Source organism: Clarias gariepinus, chromosome 11 (genome assembly GCF_024256425.1).
Source record: "Clarias gariepinus isolate MV-2021 ecotype Netherlands chromosome 11, CGAR_prim_01v2, whole genome shotgun sequence".
Taxonomy (NCBI): domain Eukaryota; kingdom Metazoa; phylum Chordata; class Actinopteri; order Siluriformes; family Clariidae; genus Clarias; species Clarias gariepinus.
The window spans coordinates 20,358,185-20,375,489 of NC_071110.1; the positions used below are offsets into that span (position 1 = coordinate 20,358,185).

At 37.8% G+C, this 17,305-nt stretch overlaps 1 protein-coding gene across 4 annotated transcripts in view; it reads left to right on the plus strand.

Annotated features, from left to right (window-relative positions):
• Positions 1–17,305, plus strand: part of c2cd3 (C2 domain containing 3 centriole elongation regulator) — a 50,364-nt gene that overhangs the window by 10,894 nt on the left and 22,165 nt on the right. For all 4 annotated transcript variants that reach the window (XM_053507309.1, XM_053507310.1, XM_053507311.1 and 1 more), the window contains 11 exons: positions 2,159–2,306; positions 3,140–3,210; positions 3,379–3,582; positions 3,682–3,791; positions 3,886–4,004; positions 4,095–4,226; positions 5,096–5,557; positions 5,681–5,832; positions 8,923–9,166; positions 10,114–10,294; positions 13,004–13,187. In XM_053507309.1, coding sequence (XP_053363284.1) covers positions 2,159–2,306; positions 3,140–3,210; positions 3,379–3,582; positions 3,682–3,791; positions 3,886–4,004; positions 4,095–4,226; positions 5,096–5,557; positions 5,681–5,832; positions 8,923–9,166; positions 10,114–10,294; positions 13,004–13,187 — 2,007 coding nt within the window. The remainder of the gene's footprint in view (positions 1–2,158; positions 2,307–3,139; positions 3,211–3,378; positions 3,583–3,681; positions 3,792–3,885; positions 4,005–4,094; positions 4,227–5,095; positions 5,558–5,680; positions 5,833–8,922; positions 9,167–10,113; positions 10,295–13,003; positions 13,188–17,305) is intronic.

The window sequence follows — 17,305 nt, forward strand, 5'->3', positions numbered from 1 at the left end:
TAAAATGGCCGTAACAGTCACCAGATTTCAACCCAATAGAGCATCTTTGGGATGTGGTGAAACGGGAGCTTTATGCCCTTTTATTCTCTATTATTTATTCTCTCCAAAAAAAAACATCAGGAACAGATTGATCTTCTGCATAAAGTATGGTGAATGGAATGCTGAGGACTGGGGTAAAGTCATATTCTCCGATGAAGCCTCTTTACGATTGTTTTGTGGCTTTTGGAAAAAGGCTTGTCCGGAGAAGTAAAGGTGAGCGCTACCACCAGTCCTGTGTCATGCCAACAGTAAAGCATCCTGGGACCATTTATGTGTGGGGTTGCTTCTCATCCAAGGGAGTGGGCTCACTCACAATTTTGCCCAAAAACACAGCCATGAATAAAGAAGGGTACCAAAACACCCTCCAACAGCAACTTCTTCCAACAATTCAACAACAGTTTGGTAAAGAACAATGCATTTTCCAGCACGATGGAGCACCGTGCCATAAGGCAAAAGTGATAACTAAGTGGCTTGGGGACCAAAACGTTGAAATTTTGGGTCTATGGCCTGGAAACTCCCCAGATCTTAATCCCATTAAGAACTTGTGGTCAATCCTTAAGAGGCGGGTGGACAAACAAAAACCCACTAATTCTGACAAACTCCAAGAAGTGATTATGAAAGATGAAAGAATGGTTTGCTATCAGTCAGGATTTGGCCCAGAAGTTGATTGAGAGCATGCCCAGTCGAATTGCAGAGGTCTTGAAAAAGAAGGGCCAACACTGCAATGCTAACTCTTGTCAAAAATGTCATGTAATTGTCGATAAAAGCCTTTGAAACGTATGAAGTGCTTGTAATTATATTTTAGTACATCACAGAAACAACTGAAACAAAGATCTAAAAGCAGTTTAGCAGAAAACTTTGTGAGAACTAATATTTGTCATTCTCAAAACTTTTTCTCATGACTATATACACTCGCCTAAAGGATTATTAGGAACACCTGTTCAATTTCTCATTAATGCAATTATCTAGTCAACCAATTACATAGCAGTTGCTTCAATGCATTTAGGGGTGTGGTCCTGGTCAAGACAATCTCCTGAACTCCAAACTGAATGTCAGAATGGGAAAGAAAGGTGACTTAAGCAATTTTGAGCGTGGCATGGTTGTCGGTGCCAGATGGGCCGGTCTGAGTATTTCACAATCTGCTCAGTTACTGGGATTTTTACGCACAACCATTTCCTTTCCAGTTTGTGGCAGTCCTGTGGGCAAAAATGCCTTGTTGATGCTAGAGGTCAGAGAAAAATGGGCTGACTGATTCAAGCTGATAAAAAAGGCAACTTTGACTGAAATAACCACTCGTTACAACCGTGGTATGCAGCAAAGCATTTGTGAAGCCACAACACCACAACCTTGAGGTGGATGGGCTACAACAGCAGAAGACCCCACCGGGTACCACTCATCTCTACTACAAATAGGAAAAAGAGGCTACAATTTGCATTCATTTCAAATTGGTTTCTTGTACATGACAATGAGTTCACTGTACTAAAATGGCCCCCACAGTCACCAGATCTCAAACCAATAGAGCATCTTAGTATCTTTTGTTAAGAAAAAAATGGAAAACTTGCTTTAAAACCTTACTAAGTTTAAAATATGCATGAAATGTGCAGTGACATTTATAAACTATGACTGTTATCATAACTATAGGACTAAAAAAAAAGTTTGCAATACTATGTGAATATTATGTACCATTACTAACACTTTCCTAAAAATTATTTTGGTATTCAGATGGGATCATACTCATTCAACTACTTTAATAATGTAGAGCATAAAAATCTTTTATTTTGCTGGAATGAGAATAATTGATTTCTTATATTCAGATCTTTTTTTCTAAATATATTTGTATGCTCCTTTTATTGTTTGAGGATACGTGTAAGTGTGCATACCCTTCTTTGATTTCTACAGACAAACCTGGTTTAGTGATTATGTAATGACACATGGTTAAATAGTAACAAGGTTAAAAAATACTGGAATACTGTAAGGTATAATCTGTCCTATTTGCAGTAGTTTTTCAGTTTTGGTTGTGGGTTAGTGGTAAGACATGTCAAAGTCTTTTAATTTGATGTCATATATAAATAATGTGAACACTGTACAAACAGTAGGTCTGTTGTAAACATTTTTTCAGTGTTAATGGATCTGTTCTTGTGCCGTGGGACAGAGAAGGTTCTCTTCCAGGCTCTTTCTCTGGCTGCAGCAGTGTTCTTATGGACAGTGAGCTGAGTGATCCCCAATATGACCAAAGTCTACTGGAGAGCTTGTTCTACAAACCTTCAGTAAGTTCTGTGTGGGCAGTGGGCAAGGCATTGGGGCTGGTGATCAGAAGGTTATTAGTTTAAATCCCAGGAGGACCAAGTTGCCTGCTAATTTGTATGCTGTCAGAGTTGGTAATTGCTATTTACTGTATAAAAGCGCCAGCCAAATCAATTTAAATGAGATAAATCAAAGTCTTACGTTTTGGTCTAGTTTTACATACAGTATGCAACGCCCTCCACAGTTATTGGCAGTTATTATTTTTTTTATATTTAATTTTTATTGCAGAGGCATAATCTCAAAATTAAAAAAATCTAACCATTTGTAAATAAATAAAAAACTGACTAAAATATATATTGTTTTTTATAAAATCACCTGTTCCGCAATTATTGGCGCTCTAGCAATTCTGATAAAATAAATGTAATTAAAGAATTTTTTTTTACTGTAATTTTTTAAGTTATTCAATGTATCTAGAAATTGCCCATATCTACAGTTAGAGGAATAATTAAGAAGTTTTAAAATAACTGGAACGGTGACAAACAAGGCTGGATTAGGACCCAAGTTTATCTTGCCACCACGCACAGGTAAGAGAGGTAAAAAAAAAATCTGAGTAGTGTCTAAGGTTTGCTTAGTGGTACTGGGACTTCAAGTGGGACCGTGTGCTGGGGTTAGATGAGACTAAGATAGACTGTTTGTTGCCAAAAAGCTCTAAGTGGGTCTGGCGTGAAACAAAAGGTGAGTATGTGGAAAAGCACGTCATGCCCACTAGGAAGTATGCTGGAGGATCTGTGATGCTGTGGTGTACTATCTATGTACAATCTCCATTTTAATTCAGGACTTGTTTTATGTGCTTTAGATAATGGATGGTTGTTTGGGTGTAGAGGAGGATGAACATGAGCAAGAAAAAAGCTTGAAAAAAAATGCCAGGTAAATATTTACATAACACGCATTTACTGTGTCAGTTAGCAAAATGCTCTGTGGTAAATGTTATTATTATTATTGTTATTATTATTATTATTACTATTATTATTTTATTGTTTTATTTTTCCTCCCCCAAACATGACATACTAATAATTTTCTTTTCATCTTTTAAAGGCCAGATTTGGATATCACACCACAGGGAGGATGCAAGAATTCATTCCTCGGGCTAAGCATGGATAGGATATTACTTCTTAGAAGCATCAGTTTAGCTAGAGTTATAGTCATTCAGTTATCAGTCCCCACAGAAAATACCCTTAATATACCAAAGAAGCATTCAGAAAAGGGAAAACCACCTCTATCTCTGACAACTAAGAAATGGTATTGCCCAAAGGACATTTTCTTAATGATGTGTGTAGTGATTAAAAAATAATCATGCTTGTAAACATTAACCAATATTTCATTGCATCTATTTTCTAGTTCATATTTTGTGGAATACCTGTTCCCGTTATCATCTGCTAATAATCTTAGTGAGAAGGCTATCCCAGTTGAGGTTGCACGAGTTGTCTCCAATAAAGTTGAAGGTGGAGGTGAGTGTTTTTTCTATTTATTAAGTTGCTATCAGAGTGGAGTGGGATAAAACGGTTCAGATAAGGATTTTGTTTGTTTGTTTGTTTTTTTCAGTGGTGAAATTTCAACATCAGAGTGTTTTTGCAGTGCATTTCAGTAGCCTCACTATCAAGCAATGGTGGGACACAAACCTTACCTTTACAGTTTACTTGAGGAAGGCTCATCAAAAGAAAGTAAATATTCCTTTCTGCAATCTTTCAATGTTTGTGGAATAAATAGTCAATTGGTTAAATATTTAAGGTGTCTCCCTCTTTATTTTTTAGCCTGTGCCAGTAGGGACGGCAGTATTTCCCTTGCGCACTTTGATTCAGAGTGATCAGCTAAGTGTCACCGTGTCACTTCCTGTTCAACAGTTTAACAGAGACCTCTTTAATCAGGATATTGGACCACTTAAGGTAATAAATTCTATCATTTGTTTTAGAGGATTTGTCCAGGAGTTTGTCACAGTGTAAAACTGCAGTTTGGTGTTAAAAAAATTACTAATGTTTACTTATGGTACAGGTAGTCCCCGACTTAGGAACATTATGATTACGAATTTTGGTCCAATTGCGGTTTAAACGAAAGTCAGGTGTATTGTATAAAAAAAAAAAAGTTACACAGTGCAGTGTACCAGAAACCGATATTTACAATTAAATACAATGTTTTTAATTTGTAAATGAATATATAAAATGTCTAAAGTTTGTTCGGGATATTGTAAGTGTGTGGGGTGCGAGATAAATGAATCGGCCCCACCGATTATAATGTATCAGTTCGGAAGCAAATTTTTGGAAATGGATGTAAATGACCTGTAAAGCTGTCCTGATGGTGAATAATTCTCAATTTAAAAATTTCTCAGCAAAACAGAGTTTTCAGTCCAATACAGTGAAAAACAGCTCTAAGACAAAATGGCGTCTTGATTCCTCTTGCAATTTAAAGGCGCAGAGACAACACTATTACATTTCCTTAGGCGCTATTATGGTTTTTGGCCACATGATTGGTCCTCATAGTGGGGAAAGATTTAGTCAAGTGGATTCGTGTCATAGGTGTATAAGACTTACTTTGTCTAACTTAAGAACAAATCAGACTTACCAACAGAGCTCATTCATAAGTCGGCAGTTTAACCCTTACCCTAACTGCCTGTAATTTTCACAACCTTAGGTATGCTCAAGTATGCTAAATCAAGGTTATTGTTGAAGTTGCATCTGTAGGTCTGTTTAGCCAGTATGTATACTTGTTAAACTGTTTGCACTTTATATGGTCCAAACTTTTTTTTATGCTTTTGAAGGTCTCATTTAAACTGGCTGCAAACAAGAAAGAAATCACTTCCAAAAGAAGATTAGGGAAAACAGCAACTAATGCAGGGACCTCTCGACTGAAGGCAGACATATCTATTGGACAGCAAGATGATGGAGATGCCTCAGATTTTTTACAAGTTGATAACAGTGCTCACCAGAGAGAGAACTCACCCCAGGCAGTTAATTCCTTCCCAAACATCCTAATGCCAGAGGCCTTGTCTTTTTTACCACAGCGACCCAAAATCTTTCCGCATCAACATGCTCAACAGACAGATGAGGAAGAGAATGAGATATTGTTCCACACTCTGCTCATGGTGCCAGATGGAAAAGATTTCATTTGTGCCCCTTTGCAGCCCAATGTCTACTTAAATTGTAGGCTCTTTGGATCTGAAGATATGACTCGGTCTATGGTCAGCTGGGGTCAGACACACCCAACATTCTGCTTGGTTCAAGTAAGTGTGCTGAGGTAGAGTCTGTATTTTGTAAAAAAAAAAAAAAAAAAAGATCAGACAATAATTAATTGTAAAATTAAGATGGTGTGCCAGTTTTCTGATGTATTTGTGTGTTTTCGGCAGGTGGCACCGGTACCTCTTACTTCCAGGCTATTAAAGAGGATGAGGAATAATGTGATGGTCATAGAGGTTTGGCTGAGAACAATCTCTGGACATAATGATAAACTCCTTGGGCTGGTTAAACTACCTCTACACCAGTTTTATATGTCATTCAGGTTGGCCTCAAATTTATTATTATATGTTTTAAGAAAGAAAAAAAAAACAGTGGTCGCTGAAATAACTTAAAACTGACAAAGAAATAAAAAAGACTACAGGTAGTCTTTGGCTTATGAACATTCGAGTTATAAATTTCCGCAGATACGAGTAGAACGTGGTCAATCCAGGTCAATCACGGAAATAGCTTACAGCTTTGAGACAAAATGGCATCCAGGATGCCACGCGAATTAAAGGTGTAGAGACAACACTTCAGATGAGATACATTTCCTTAGGAAGGGTTATGGTTTTGGGCCACATGATGGCAGTGCGGGGAAAGCGGACAGGGATTTAGACTCCGTCCACACGAAGCCGGTGCGTTCCCTATCCGATAATTTTTTTTCGTGAACCCGGCGTTGTCTCAAGAAATATCTGCGTACACACGAAACCACTGAAAACGGTGTAGTATATATGCCAGACCAGTATGTGGCGCTGTAATTCTGCCATAGAGATACACTATACACGGAGAAGAAGACTTTAAGCATGCGCATAACCTTGCGCGCTGTATACGAACCAAGATGGTGTTGTCCATTATCGCTTGTTGCTCATAACAGTTGCATAGAAGCAATAGATTTTGCTGTAATAAAGCTAGTAGGCTTTGTAGCAACACGAACACAATCATGTAGTCCGCCATTATCGTTGTTGCTGTTACGTGTGACGCAGCCGACACGTGATGTGATGACATCATCGTTTCACAAAATATGATCGTACTTCGTGTGTACGGATTGGCCGTATAGGGACAAGTTAAACTAAATTGTGTCCTGTAATTCATGTGTCTTTAAACTTGTAATCACTCAGTGCCTATTTGAAGGGTGTAAAGTAGTCTCTGTGCTAAGCATGGACCACAGAAAGCTGAGGAGAGAGCGATATTAGGAGCTAAGAAAAAAATGATGGACAAACATATTAAATCTAAAGGCAGCTTGTAGGTACAAGGTACAAGATCATCTCTAAGCAGCTTGATGTTCCTGTGACCACAGTTGCACATATTATTCAGAATCTGGAAGTTGAGTCATGCCAACTGGAACAGTTCTTAACCTGTCTTCTGTATTTTATGCCGCCCTTTCTTGGGACCCCCCTTACTCTTTCTCCCCTTACTCTTTCTTGGGACTCCCCTTACTCTGTCATTACACCATAACAACTCTTTATAATCTCTCTCTATTATCTTCCCAACAGCTCTATCCCCTCTACTCTCTAACAACCTTTTCTCCTATTCTCACCTTCTCTGTTGTTCACATAACAAGCCATTTCAGATAGGGGAGGACCCTTTGACCTTGGAGGACATAAATACAAGCAACTTTCCAATTCACTTTAGACTAAAGAAGCTATTTGGACGTTTCTACTAAACTAAAAAGTTGTCCAGTTGACATGACTCAATTTCCAGATAATCTCACCTCAGTGACTGAGAATCTTTACAGACATATTATTCAGGAGTTTAAGGTCCACAGGACTGTAGCCAATCTCCCTGGACATGGTCGCAAGAGGAACATTGATGACAAATTGAACATCAAGTTCAGAACAGCTTCCAAAGATATTAGAGGTGAACTCCAAGGTCAAAATACCTCAGTGTTAGATTGCATCACTCTTGAATTTGAATCATTTAAAAGCAAGACTGAAATTTGTTTCAGTGGGTCCTCCAACAGTATATGACCCAAAACACACAGGAAAAAACATCCCAGAAAACATTGACCTATTCTGAATTGGCCTTCTATGAGCCATAAATAAAATCCTCGAGGGAAATTGCTTATTCATGGTTACAGTTGCTTACAGTTGTTTTTTAGGAGGAACGTAAAAGAGTAATAATTTAGACTGGGTGTGGGGGGGGGGGGAGGTACAAAGTACCATATTGCATTCTATACAACATTTTCAAATACCTATTTGCAAACTAAACATAATTCAATATACAGATATTGCACCTGGTAGGAAAAAATAAAAAACGTATTACACAAATTAGACAGTTATCAGATATTGCACTTGAAAAGTGGCATGGCCCAAGAGCATTGGTTAAATATTGCACAGATTATACAGGTTATATAAGAATAAAAGTTCTTGCAGTGAATAAAAGTGTTTACAGTTTATGAACAATGATTTCAGGTTTGGCCTCCAGTATTTATTTTGCACTGTGACATCTATACACCAACCTTCATTTGTCTAGAAGCAAACTCTGCCGCCTTTTGTCCCAACCCCCCGATAGCTTTGTTAAGGATTATAAGATTTCCGTGTTGGTAAAAACTGGAGAAAAGTTGCCTGGAATGAACTGCTGGATGTTAAGCAGTTCTTTTCTTGTTTAGTTGGGTTAGAGAATCCAAACACTCAGACAATAAACAAAAACAAAGAATGTTCTAGAGAGCATTGTGCCAAGAGAGTCAAAAGTGTTCCTTACCGCATGCTGTTATATATGTCATTCATCGCCATGTAATCATTCTTTTTGCTTTCGCTCTTCTGATTGCTTTCAGTTTTCTCTTTCTGAACATATTGTTGTATGGTTTATAGCTATAGTACCCAGCACCCAAAATACTTTTAAAGTACTCCAACACAGCCTCCATATTTCATTAAAGATGGATAAAAAGGTGCACAGAAAAACAAAAACCTTGAAAAAATTATATACTACTCTACCAAATTACAGACATGCTGATTCACACGGGACTAATATCACAGGATTGCAGTGTTTGGCGAAATATGGTAGGCCATTTGAAGGCCAATTTTAACTTTGCAAATTATAGACATGGCCAATTTGCAAGGGAATAAGATCATAGATCACAAAGCCTCCGCTATTATCACAAATGACTAGAGGTCCCCAGATAATACTAATCCCATGTGAATAGGGCTGTTTTGGAATTATTCTTGTCTGTTTGTCCTGGAGGAGTCATTTGTCCATTGTTTTGGATAAGGAATACTGGATACTGATAATAATTTTTTTCTAACTTTCTTTTGATTTTGTAAAGCTGCTTTGAAACAACTTTTTTTTCTTTCTCAGTTTTGTACTGTTAGTTGTTATTGTTTTCTAGTTCATTGTAATATTCTGTTTGTTTTTTGGTTTTTTTCCTTTCTAACAGAGACCCCAAAATTTGCCAGTTACTTTTGCAAGCACAGTATCCAGTGGTGGCAGTGGACAGCTATAAGCCTGTAGTGGATATTTTCACTGGTGAAACACGTGGGAGTCTGAGGGTATTTTTGGCTATGGGCACGTCCCAGCAGATTACAACTCTGCAGCGCATTAGAGACAAGGAACTGAGCTCAGTGTCTCAGCTGTCCAGACCAGTTCACTTCCTTGACCACAGACCCATGGAAGACATAAAGGTCTGTTTTTTTAATCACAGTCTAATCCTAGGTAGAGTAAAAGAAAACATGATAAAGGCCCTAATGATTAATGTCCATACCAGTGCACGAAAAATTATGTATTGGTCTTGACATGACACGATTCAGCATTACTGATTTTATGCAGTGTTTGCTCAAATTCAAACTTGTATTGAAATACACTTCCATTGATGAAGAAATGGCTGCTACAGCTATGACCTTAATTTTAAATATAAATATTAAAGCCACTTACATATTTCTTTTTAAAAACAAGTTTAAACACAAAAGTGTCTCTTAATTTTCCAGCTGAAATAGAACTCGTGCATTCTAGCTATTTAATTTGTTTTTGTTTGACTGTTTTACAAGTCTATTTTCTTAGCCAGTCAAAATTTGTCACCCATTTTAAGCCTTTCCACCCATTTTTCAGACACAAAAAAGGAAAAACATAAGAAAGGACATAAATTAACATAAATGTAAAAGTTTTTCTTCTGTATTCTTTAATGCAGAATGTACACCAATCTGAATGTGTACAAAAAGCTAAATATCCATTTCATAATATTGCTCCTAAAGTGTACCCTTTCCCCAAAACAGGTAATTTTATCTGTGCATGGCCTATTTAAAAAATAATTCTTAGTCTAAAAATAAAAAAAAATAGTCTAAAAATAGATGGAGCCTGTGCAAGGGTTTACCAAGAATATTGTTAAGTATTCAATATTCTATAACACTTTTTGAACACCAAATAATTCTACATGGTGTTAAATGTCTTCATTAATATAGTACAAAAAATACTAAAATAGTGAAAGTCAGAAAAACCTTCTATGGTCAGATATTTCCAAAGCTTTGACTGATAACCTTTGATAACCTTGAAACATAAGTCATGGATTACTGGGCCCAAAGTCATTACATTGAGAACTATGATACTAATCATTTAATAATTTTTCTTTGTACAGGTGAATTCTCTTTCCACCCAGGATATGAATGAGCATTTGTTTGTAGTGCGGATTGAGGGAGTGAAGGGATTAACTCCACTACAATCTACTATCTGGGGAGAAGCAGATTGTTTTATCCAGTACTCATTTCCCACTCAGGAAGAGGCCTGGCAGGACGTCGACCCACATATCGTGGAAAGCCGTAAGCATTGTTTTGTCAGTTCTAAAGCATTCTAATGTATTCTACTCTGAATACCAGCTTGTAGAAGTTTCATTACATCTTACTAAGTAGGACTCAATGGCATTTAAGCTTGTTTTTTTGGAAACACTCTACAAATTGTGAATAAAAACAGAATGCAATGAAGTGGAAGTTTCAAATTTCAATATTCAATTCAGAATAGAATATAGATAACAAATGTTGATGCCAAATGTCATGCCAAATATTGGCTCATTTTGGATTTCATGAGAGCTACACATTGCAAAAAAGTTGGGAAAGGTAGCAATAAGAGGCCAGAAAAGTTAAATGTACATATAAGAACCAGCTGGAGGACCAATTTGCAACTTATTAGGTTAATTGGCAACATGATTAGGTATAAGAAGAGCCTCTCGGGGGATTTAGGGAATCTGGAACAATCTCTGTGCGTAAGGGTTAAGGCCGGAAGACCATACTGGGTGATCTTCGGACTCTTAGACGGCACTGCATCACATAGAGGAATGCTAGTGTAATGGAAATCACAACATGGGCTCAGGACTACTTCCAGAAAACAGGAAAGTGGCCGACAGTGGCAAGGAAAAACTCTGAGACGGCAATGCGAAGAAACCTTCAGAGGAACCGGACTCAATAGGGAACACTTCTTCATTTGGGTGAAACAGAGAGCAGGAATTGATCTGCATTCATACTGTGTGTTAGGTGGCAGACAGTTCACCTATAACAGTTGATGTTAATTGATGTTAATATGGAGTCCAGGTAGTTATTTGAGGTTCAGATAGACTCGTAGGAATTTCCAGTCCTGAACTATCGAGCAACTGCAGTCAAATCAAGTCCTCAAAGAAACAGCTGTCAACATCAGTCAAGGCCAGACCCGTCTTCATGGTAGAGTAAAACTGTCCCCAGACACCGGACGCCTGAGTGATTAATGAGAGTGGGGAAGACAGCATCTAAACGTACCAGTTTACCATAATACTCTACGTCCATGAGTCCCCCAAATCTGCTCCTTTACCTAAGGCAAATCTATTTACAAAAATACTTGATTAAATAAATAGGTTTTTAGCCTAGATTTAAACACTAAGACTGAGTCCTGAACACTATTTGGAGGGCTATTTAATAAAAGTTTGTTAAAAAAATCTTTGCCCCCTGCTGTAGTTTTAATAATATGCGGTACTGACAAGCAGCCTGCATCCTATGATCGAAGTAGGCGTGACGGATTGTAAGACACCTTCAGTTCACTCAGATACTGCAGCGCGAGACCATTTAATGCTTTATATTTCAAAAGTGGTATTTTAAAATCTTTAAATTTAAAATGAAGATAAGACGGGTGATGTGCTCGTATCTTCTGGTTCTAGTGAGGACTCTCACTAGCATTCTGAACCAACTAAGGCTTTTTTATGTGCCTAGTTGGAGAGATCTCTTACTGTTCCACTAGATAGAATTGAAAGGCCATCTAAAGTTACAGTGTGATTTAAAATCTTGCTTCAAGCTGCATGCAGTCCTATGACTAGAACTTCAGTCTTATCAGGATTAAGCAGAAGTAGTTAATTAGCATCCAGTCTTTTATATCCTATACACATTGCTCAACTTTAGCGAGCTGTTTTTTCTCATCTGGTTTTGCTGAAACATAGAACTGTGTGTCGTCAGCTTAAAAATGAAAACTAATACCATGCTTACGGATTATGTTGACCAAAGGAAGTGTGTAAAGGGAAAAAAGCAGTGGACCCAAAACTGAACCCTGTGGAACATCAAACTCCACTAGAGAACATGCAGAATAATTACCATTTAAATCTACATACTGATAACGATCAGTCAAATAGGAGTGCTGTTCCCTTGATTCCTACTTCATTTTCTAATCCGTGAAGAAGAACACTATGATCAATGGTGTCAAAAGCTGCACTGAGGTCGAGTAATACAAGCATAGTTACACAACCCTGATCAGAGGCCAATAGATCATTTACTACCTTAATGAGCGCTGTCTCTGTGCTGTGATGAGGCCTAGATCCTGACTGATACAGTTCATGTATGCTATTTCTATGTAGATATGAGCATAGCTGCTCTGCTACTATCTTTTCCAGAATCTTAGAGATAAAGGGGAGGTTTGATATCGGCCTGTAATTGGAAGGCTAACAGGGGTCGAGGACAGACTTAATTATCGTTTTAATAACTGCAAATTTAAAAGATTTTGGAACATACCCAATGCTAAGTGAAGAATTAATTATTCTCAACAGGAGTTCTGTTGTTTCTGGCACTATGTGTTTGCATCTGGAAAGGCACCATCAATGCTGAAAGGTATATTTAAATTCTAGAACAACATAGGCTCCCATCCAGAAGTCATCTCCTTCAGGAAAGGACTTGCATTTTCCAACATGACAATGCCAGACCACATATTGCATTAATTACAACTTCATAGCTGCGTAGGAAAAGGATCCGGGTACTAAAATGGCCAGCCTGCAGTCCAGATCTTTCAGCCATCGAAAAAAAATTAGCGCATCATAAAGAGGAAGATGCGACAAAGAAGACCTAAGGCAGTTGAATGACTATAAGCTTGTAAAGAATAGGACAACATTCTATTCCTAAACTTTTTATTCACAATTTGTACAGTGTCCCAACTTTCTTGGAATCGGGTGTGTATTAACTTTGTACTAGCTTTATTTTAAAAAGGAATTTTTTTGAAAAACAAGTTTATTTTTTCTTACTTAGATGTTCATCTGAAGTCATATTGTACTGCTACTACATTGTGCATACCTGATTTGGTTTTTGGCCACTGTAAGACACACGTGCTAGTGGCAGCTCCTGGTATTCCAGTGCAGAGACTGTTGCTCAGCTCTCTGGCCAGTCAGGGTTTCAGCAATGGAGGAGGAATCCAGTTTGAAGTGTGGTGCAGGTAAGGAGCTAAGCATTTTCTCATCTTAGTTAGTCCATAGAATGGCCAGGGAAAAGTACTTTACATCCGATTTTAAATGGAAAAAATCCATTTAAAGTATAAAGTGTTTTAAAAAGTCTGTCACCACTTCTTTGGATGCTGAAAAGACAATCGTGTTGAATGGGAGTATTTATTTTGGGCTTTAGAAAAATTCAATTTTGGTCCAAGTTTTATCACGTGGGTTAAATTATTATATTCAAGACCTATTGTCTCAGTTCTGACAAATGGCATACGTCCGTTATGCATATAAAAAGCCAATGGCAGTTCTTTCAGCCTTCAATAGTTAATTAAAATGCAACTGTGGTTTGATATAACTGTATTCCCCTACAGGGCTCTATCCTAAAGATAGTGAATTATTAATATGTCTGGCTGTCTGGATATATAATAGACACCTCAAAACTGTTCCCCGCTCATATTCCTCTGGGACATAAGGGTAAACCATATAAACACGTTGTGTGAGGTCTCAGGAGAATAGTGTAAATTGACCGATAGCGCCATCTGCTGTTTTGGAAGAGGAAGTTGCTCCATTGCATTTGTGAGAAAATACGTTGGGCGCATTTGTGAGTTGATTTTTTTCTTTGCAAAGCAGATTGTGTTTGGTTGTTAAATTTTGGCACATAATTAACTCCATACAGCAGTCTCAACCATTCAGCCATCAGCGGGGAACTCTTAGCTCGTTACTTTTTTCAACCTTGCCATTGAGCCACTAGCGATTGCATTCCGTAGTTGTAGACTTATACCAGGAATTTGGAGGCAGGGAGAAGAACATAACGTTTCCCACTATGCAGATGATCTTCTACTTTTTATATAAAATCCAATCTCCTCCCTTCCACATGTGCTGTCATTGCGTAGTGAATTTAGCTATTTGTTTAGGATATAAATGGAATTTGCACAAAAGTGAACTTTTTTTGCTAAATAATACAGCACTAACAACTGATATGCACAATTTTCCATTCAACATAGTGTAAAATCAGTTTACCTATCTTGGTATTACAATTACAAGGAAATATAAACTTTTTATTTATATTATTTATTAAGTTGTTGAACCAAACAAAAAAGGACTTGGGGCAATGGTCACCACTGTCCATTTTCCTGGTGGGCCGCATTAATGCCATTAGTTTTCTTTTTAATTTTTTATATATTTTTCAGTCTGTACCTGTTTTTATTCCCAAATCTTACTTTGGTGCTTAAGATTCAATTATATCTTCTTACCTTTGGAAAGGTTAGCATCCAAGAGTGAATAAATCCCTTCTTCAAAGATCTAAAAGAGACGGTGACATGGCTCTACTTAATTTTCGTTTTTACTACTGGGCAGCAAAACATCTTTAGGCATATTTTCATAACCAACCTAATCGGCCCTTTCTGTGTGGAAATGGAGATAAACTCTGTCAAAAATCTCTCTGTCGCTGCACTCCTTGGATCTGCACTCCCCATCTCCTCAATTAAATCTATCAATAATTCAGTTATTATGCATACCTTGAGAGTATGGGCTCAGTTCAGAAAGCACAGCAGTCTTCTGGGCTTTTCTCTTTCCAGTCCTATCGTCTCTAACCATCTCTTTCAACCTTCTTTATATGATTCAGTGTTTAAGGAATGGTACAATAAGGGCATCAAGCTTTGCAAAGATCTGTTTGCTGACTATAGGTTTGCATTGTTTGAACAGCTTTCTGAAAGGTTTAACCTACCAATTCTAATTTTTTCAGATATCTGTAAGTAAGACACTTCATTCGCTCTTTAATAGCAAATTCTAGATCATCTCTGTTATCCCCGCTGCGTAAAGGCCTAATATCCACTGTTTATGGTGGATTGATGGGTTCGAGTCACACCCTTTTAAGTAAAATTAAAACTGCTTGGGAGAAAAAATTTAATCTGTCACTGTCAGATGATACTTGGAATTCAATTCTTAAACTTGTTAACTCAACCTCCTTATGTGTCTGCCACTCTTTATTACAGTTTAAGGTTGTACACAGGTCTCATTTCTCCAAACTCAAACTTTCCCATTTTTACCCAGAAGTTGATCCTTGTTGTGATAAATGTAAAAGCGGAGAGGCGTCTCTTATTTATATGTACTGGACATGCCCAAATTTGGAAAAATTCTGGGGGGATGTTTTTTAAAACCTGATTGTACATATTGAAATGCAACCTTGAACCAGATCCTCTGATTGCTCTTTTTGGTATCACTGGAGAGGAAGACGTGCATCTAACTCCAGCTAAACAGTGTTTTTTATCTTTTGCGACACTCCTGGCCAGGCGTTCTCTTTTGTTTGGGTAGGGGGATGCTGCGTCGTTCACTCACGCCCAGTGGCTCGGAGATGTTGTGTCCTTTTTGTCCCTGGGGGGGATCCACTGCTCGGTTCGTTGTTCGGACTTGGGGTTTTGGCAGGTGCGGGGGCCCTTCGCTTTTTTTGTTTACATTTGTGGTTAGATCCCCTTCTTGTTTGATTGTTTGTTTGTTTGTTTTCTTTTCCCTTTTTTTTGTACTTAGAACCAAAAAACTTCCAGCTCCAGGTTCTTTTTTTCTCTATCTCTTTTTTTGTTATGCCTGGCATCTAGTCTTTTTTATACATGTTAAGCTGGCTTGGAGTTAGGGAGGGGTGGGGTGGGTGCTATAGGGGTTTATAAGGGGGTTATAAAATCTGTATTGAAACATTACATGTCTACCCTGTAATATCCCTGTTTAAAATCAATAAAAAATATTGTTGAGAAAGAAGTCTGTCACCACTGCCTTATTTATTAGTAATGCAGGACCGTCTTGTTTTCCTAAGGATTCTTTTATTTCCCACCCTTTTGGGCTTTTTGGGGGTTTTAACATGATCAAAAACTCATGGCTCAAGCTGATATCAGCGCTATTACGTCATATTGTCTATAGTGTGCAATGGTGCACCCGGGCAGCGATGGCTTTTTGTAGGTCTTAACACGCTCAAGAGACAAACAGGTTGTGTGGTGTGCCCTTGGTGGCGATGGCGCAGGGTCCTTGGGCCTGCTTATTAGGGCCCAAGCACTATAGGGTGCACAGGACCCTCTTGTTTTCCTAAGGATTATTAGGGCCGAAGAACTATAGGGGTTTCCTATGGATTGTAATTTTTTTCCCCACCTTTTTAGACGTTTTAGGATGCCTGAGAGTCACGTGGATCAGGGCCTCCAGGGGCCCCCACACGAGATTTTGCTGGATAGCTCATACCCACTTTCACTTAAACTTACACTGAAAAATGATTAATAACTTTCTGTGTGGCATTATATTTAGTGAGATCACATTCAGTAACATCATAGTGTGATGCTTTTTTTTTCCAGCATCTGTGGGCTATTGAACACACGTACACATCACAAATGTTAACCCTCACACACACAAGCACATCTCACACACATGTACACACACAAACACACATACTTTTTTATGGTCCTAACACACTATTAATGTATATACTGTATGTGTGTATATATATATATATATATATATATATATATATATGGAACCTTGGATTACGAGCATAATTCATACTCCCAAAATACTCATAAACCAAATTGAATTTTCCTATAAGAAATAATGGAAACTCAAATTATTCGTTTCACAGCACAAAAAATAAGTACTTAAAAATAATTAACACAAAATAAAAAGTAAAAATAAAACAAATTAACCTGCACTTTACTTTAAAAAGCAAAAATAATTCCCAACAGATAAGTGTTTCCGTTTGTGTGCGCAGGTGCTGTGTGTGTGTGTGTGTGTGTGTGTGTGTGTGTGTGTGAGGGAATCTAAAGTAAGCTCCCCTCTCCCCCTTTGTTTTACACACACGCACACAACGGAAACAACTTTTTTTATCGAAAAAATAAACAAGAAATCTTGCCAATGACACTTGATTTAGCCACACACTAACGGAATCACTGCTGTAAAGTAAAATTGCACTTTATCTTTGTGTGTGCGTCTGTGTCTGTGAAGGCGAAAGTAGGAGTGTGTGTGTGTGTGTGTGTGTGTGTGTGTGTGTGTATCCCTCTCATAAACACACACACATTAGCAAGTCGCATGTCTCAAACACACTAACACACACATCACAAATGTTAACACACAGACTCAATACCACACA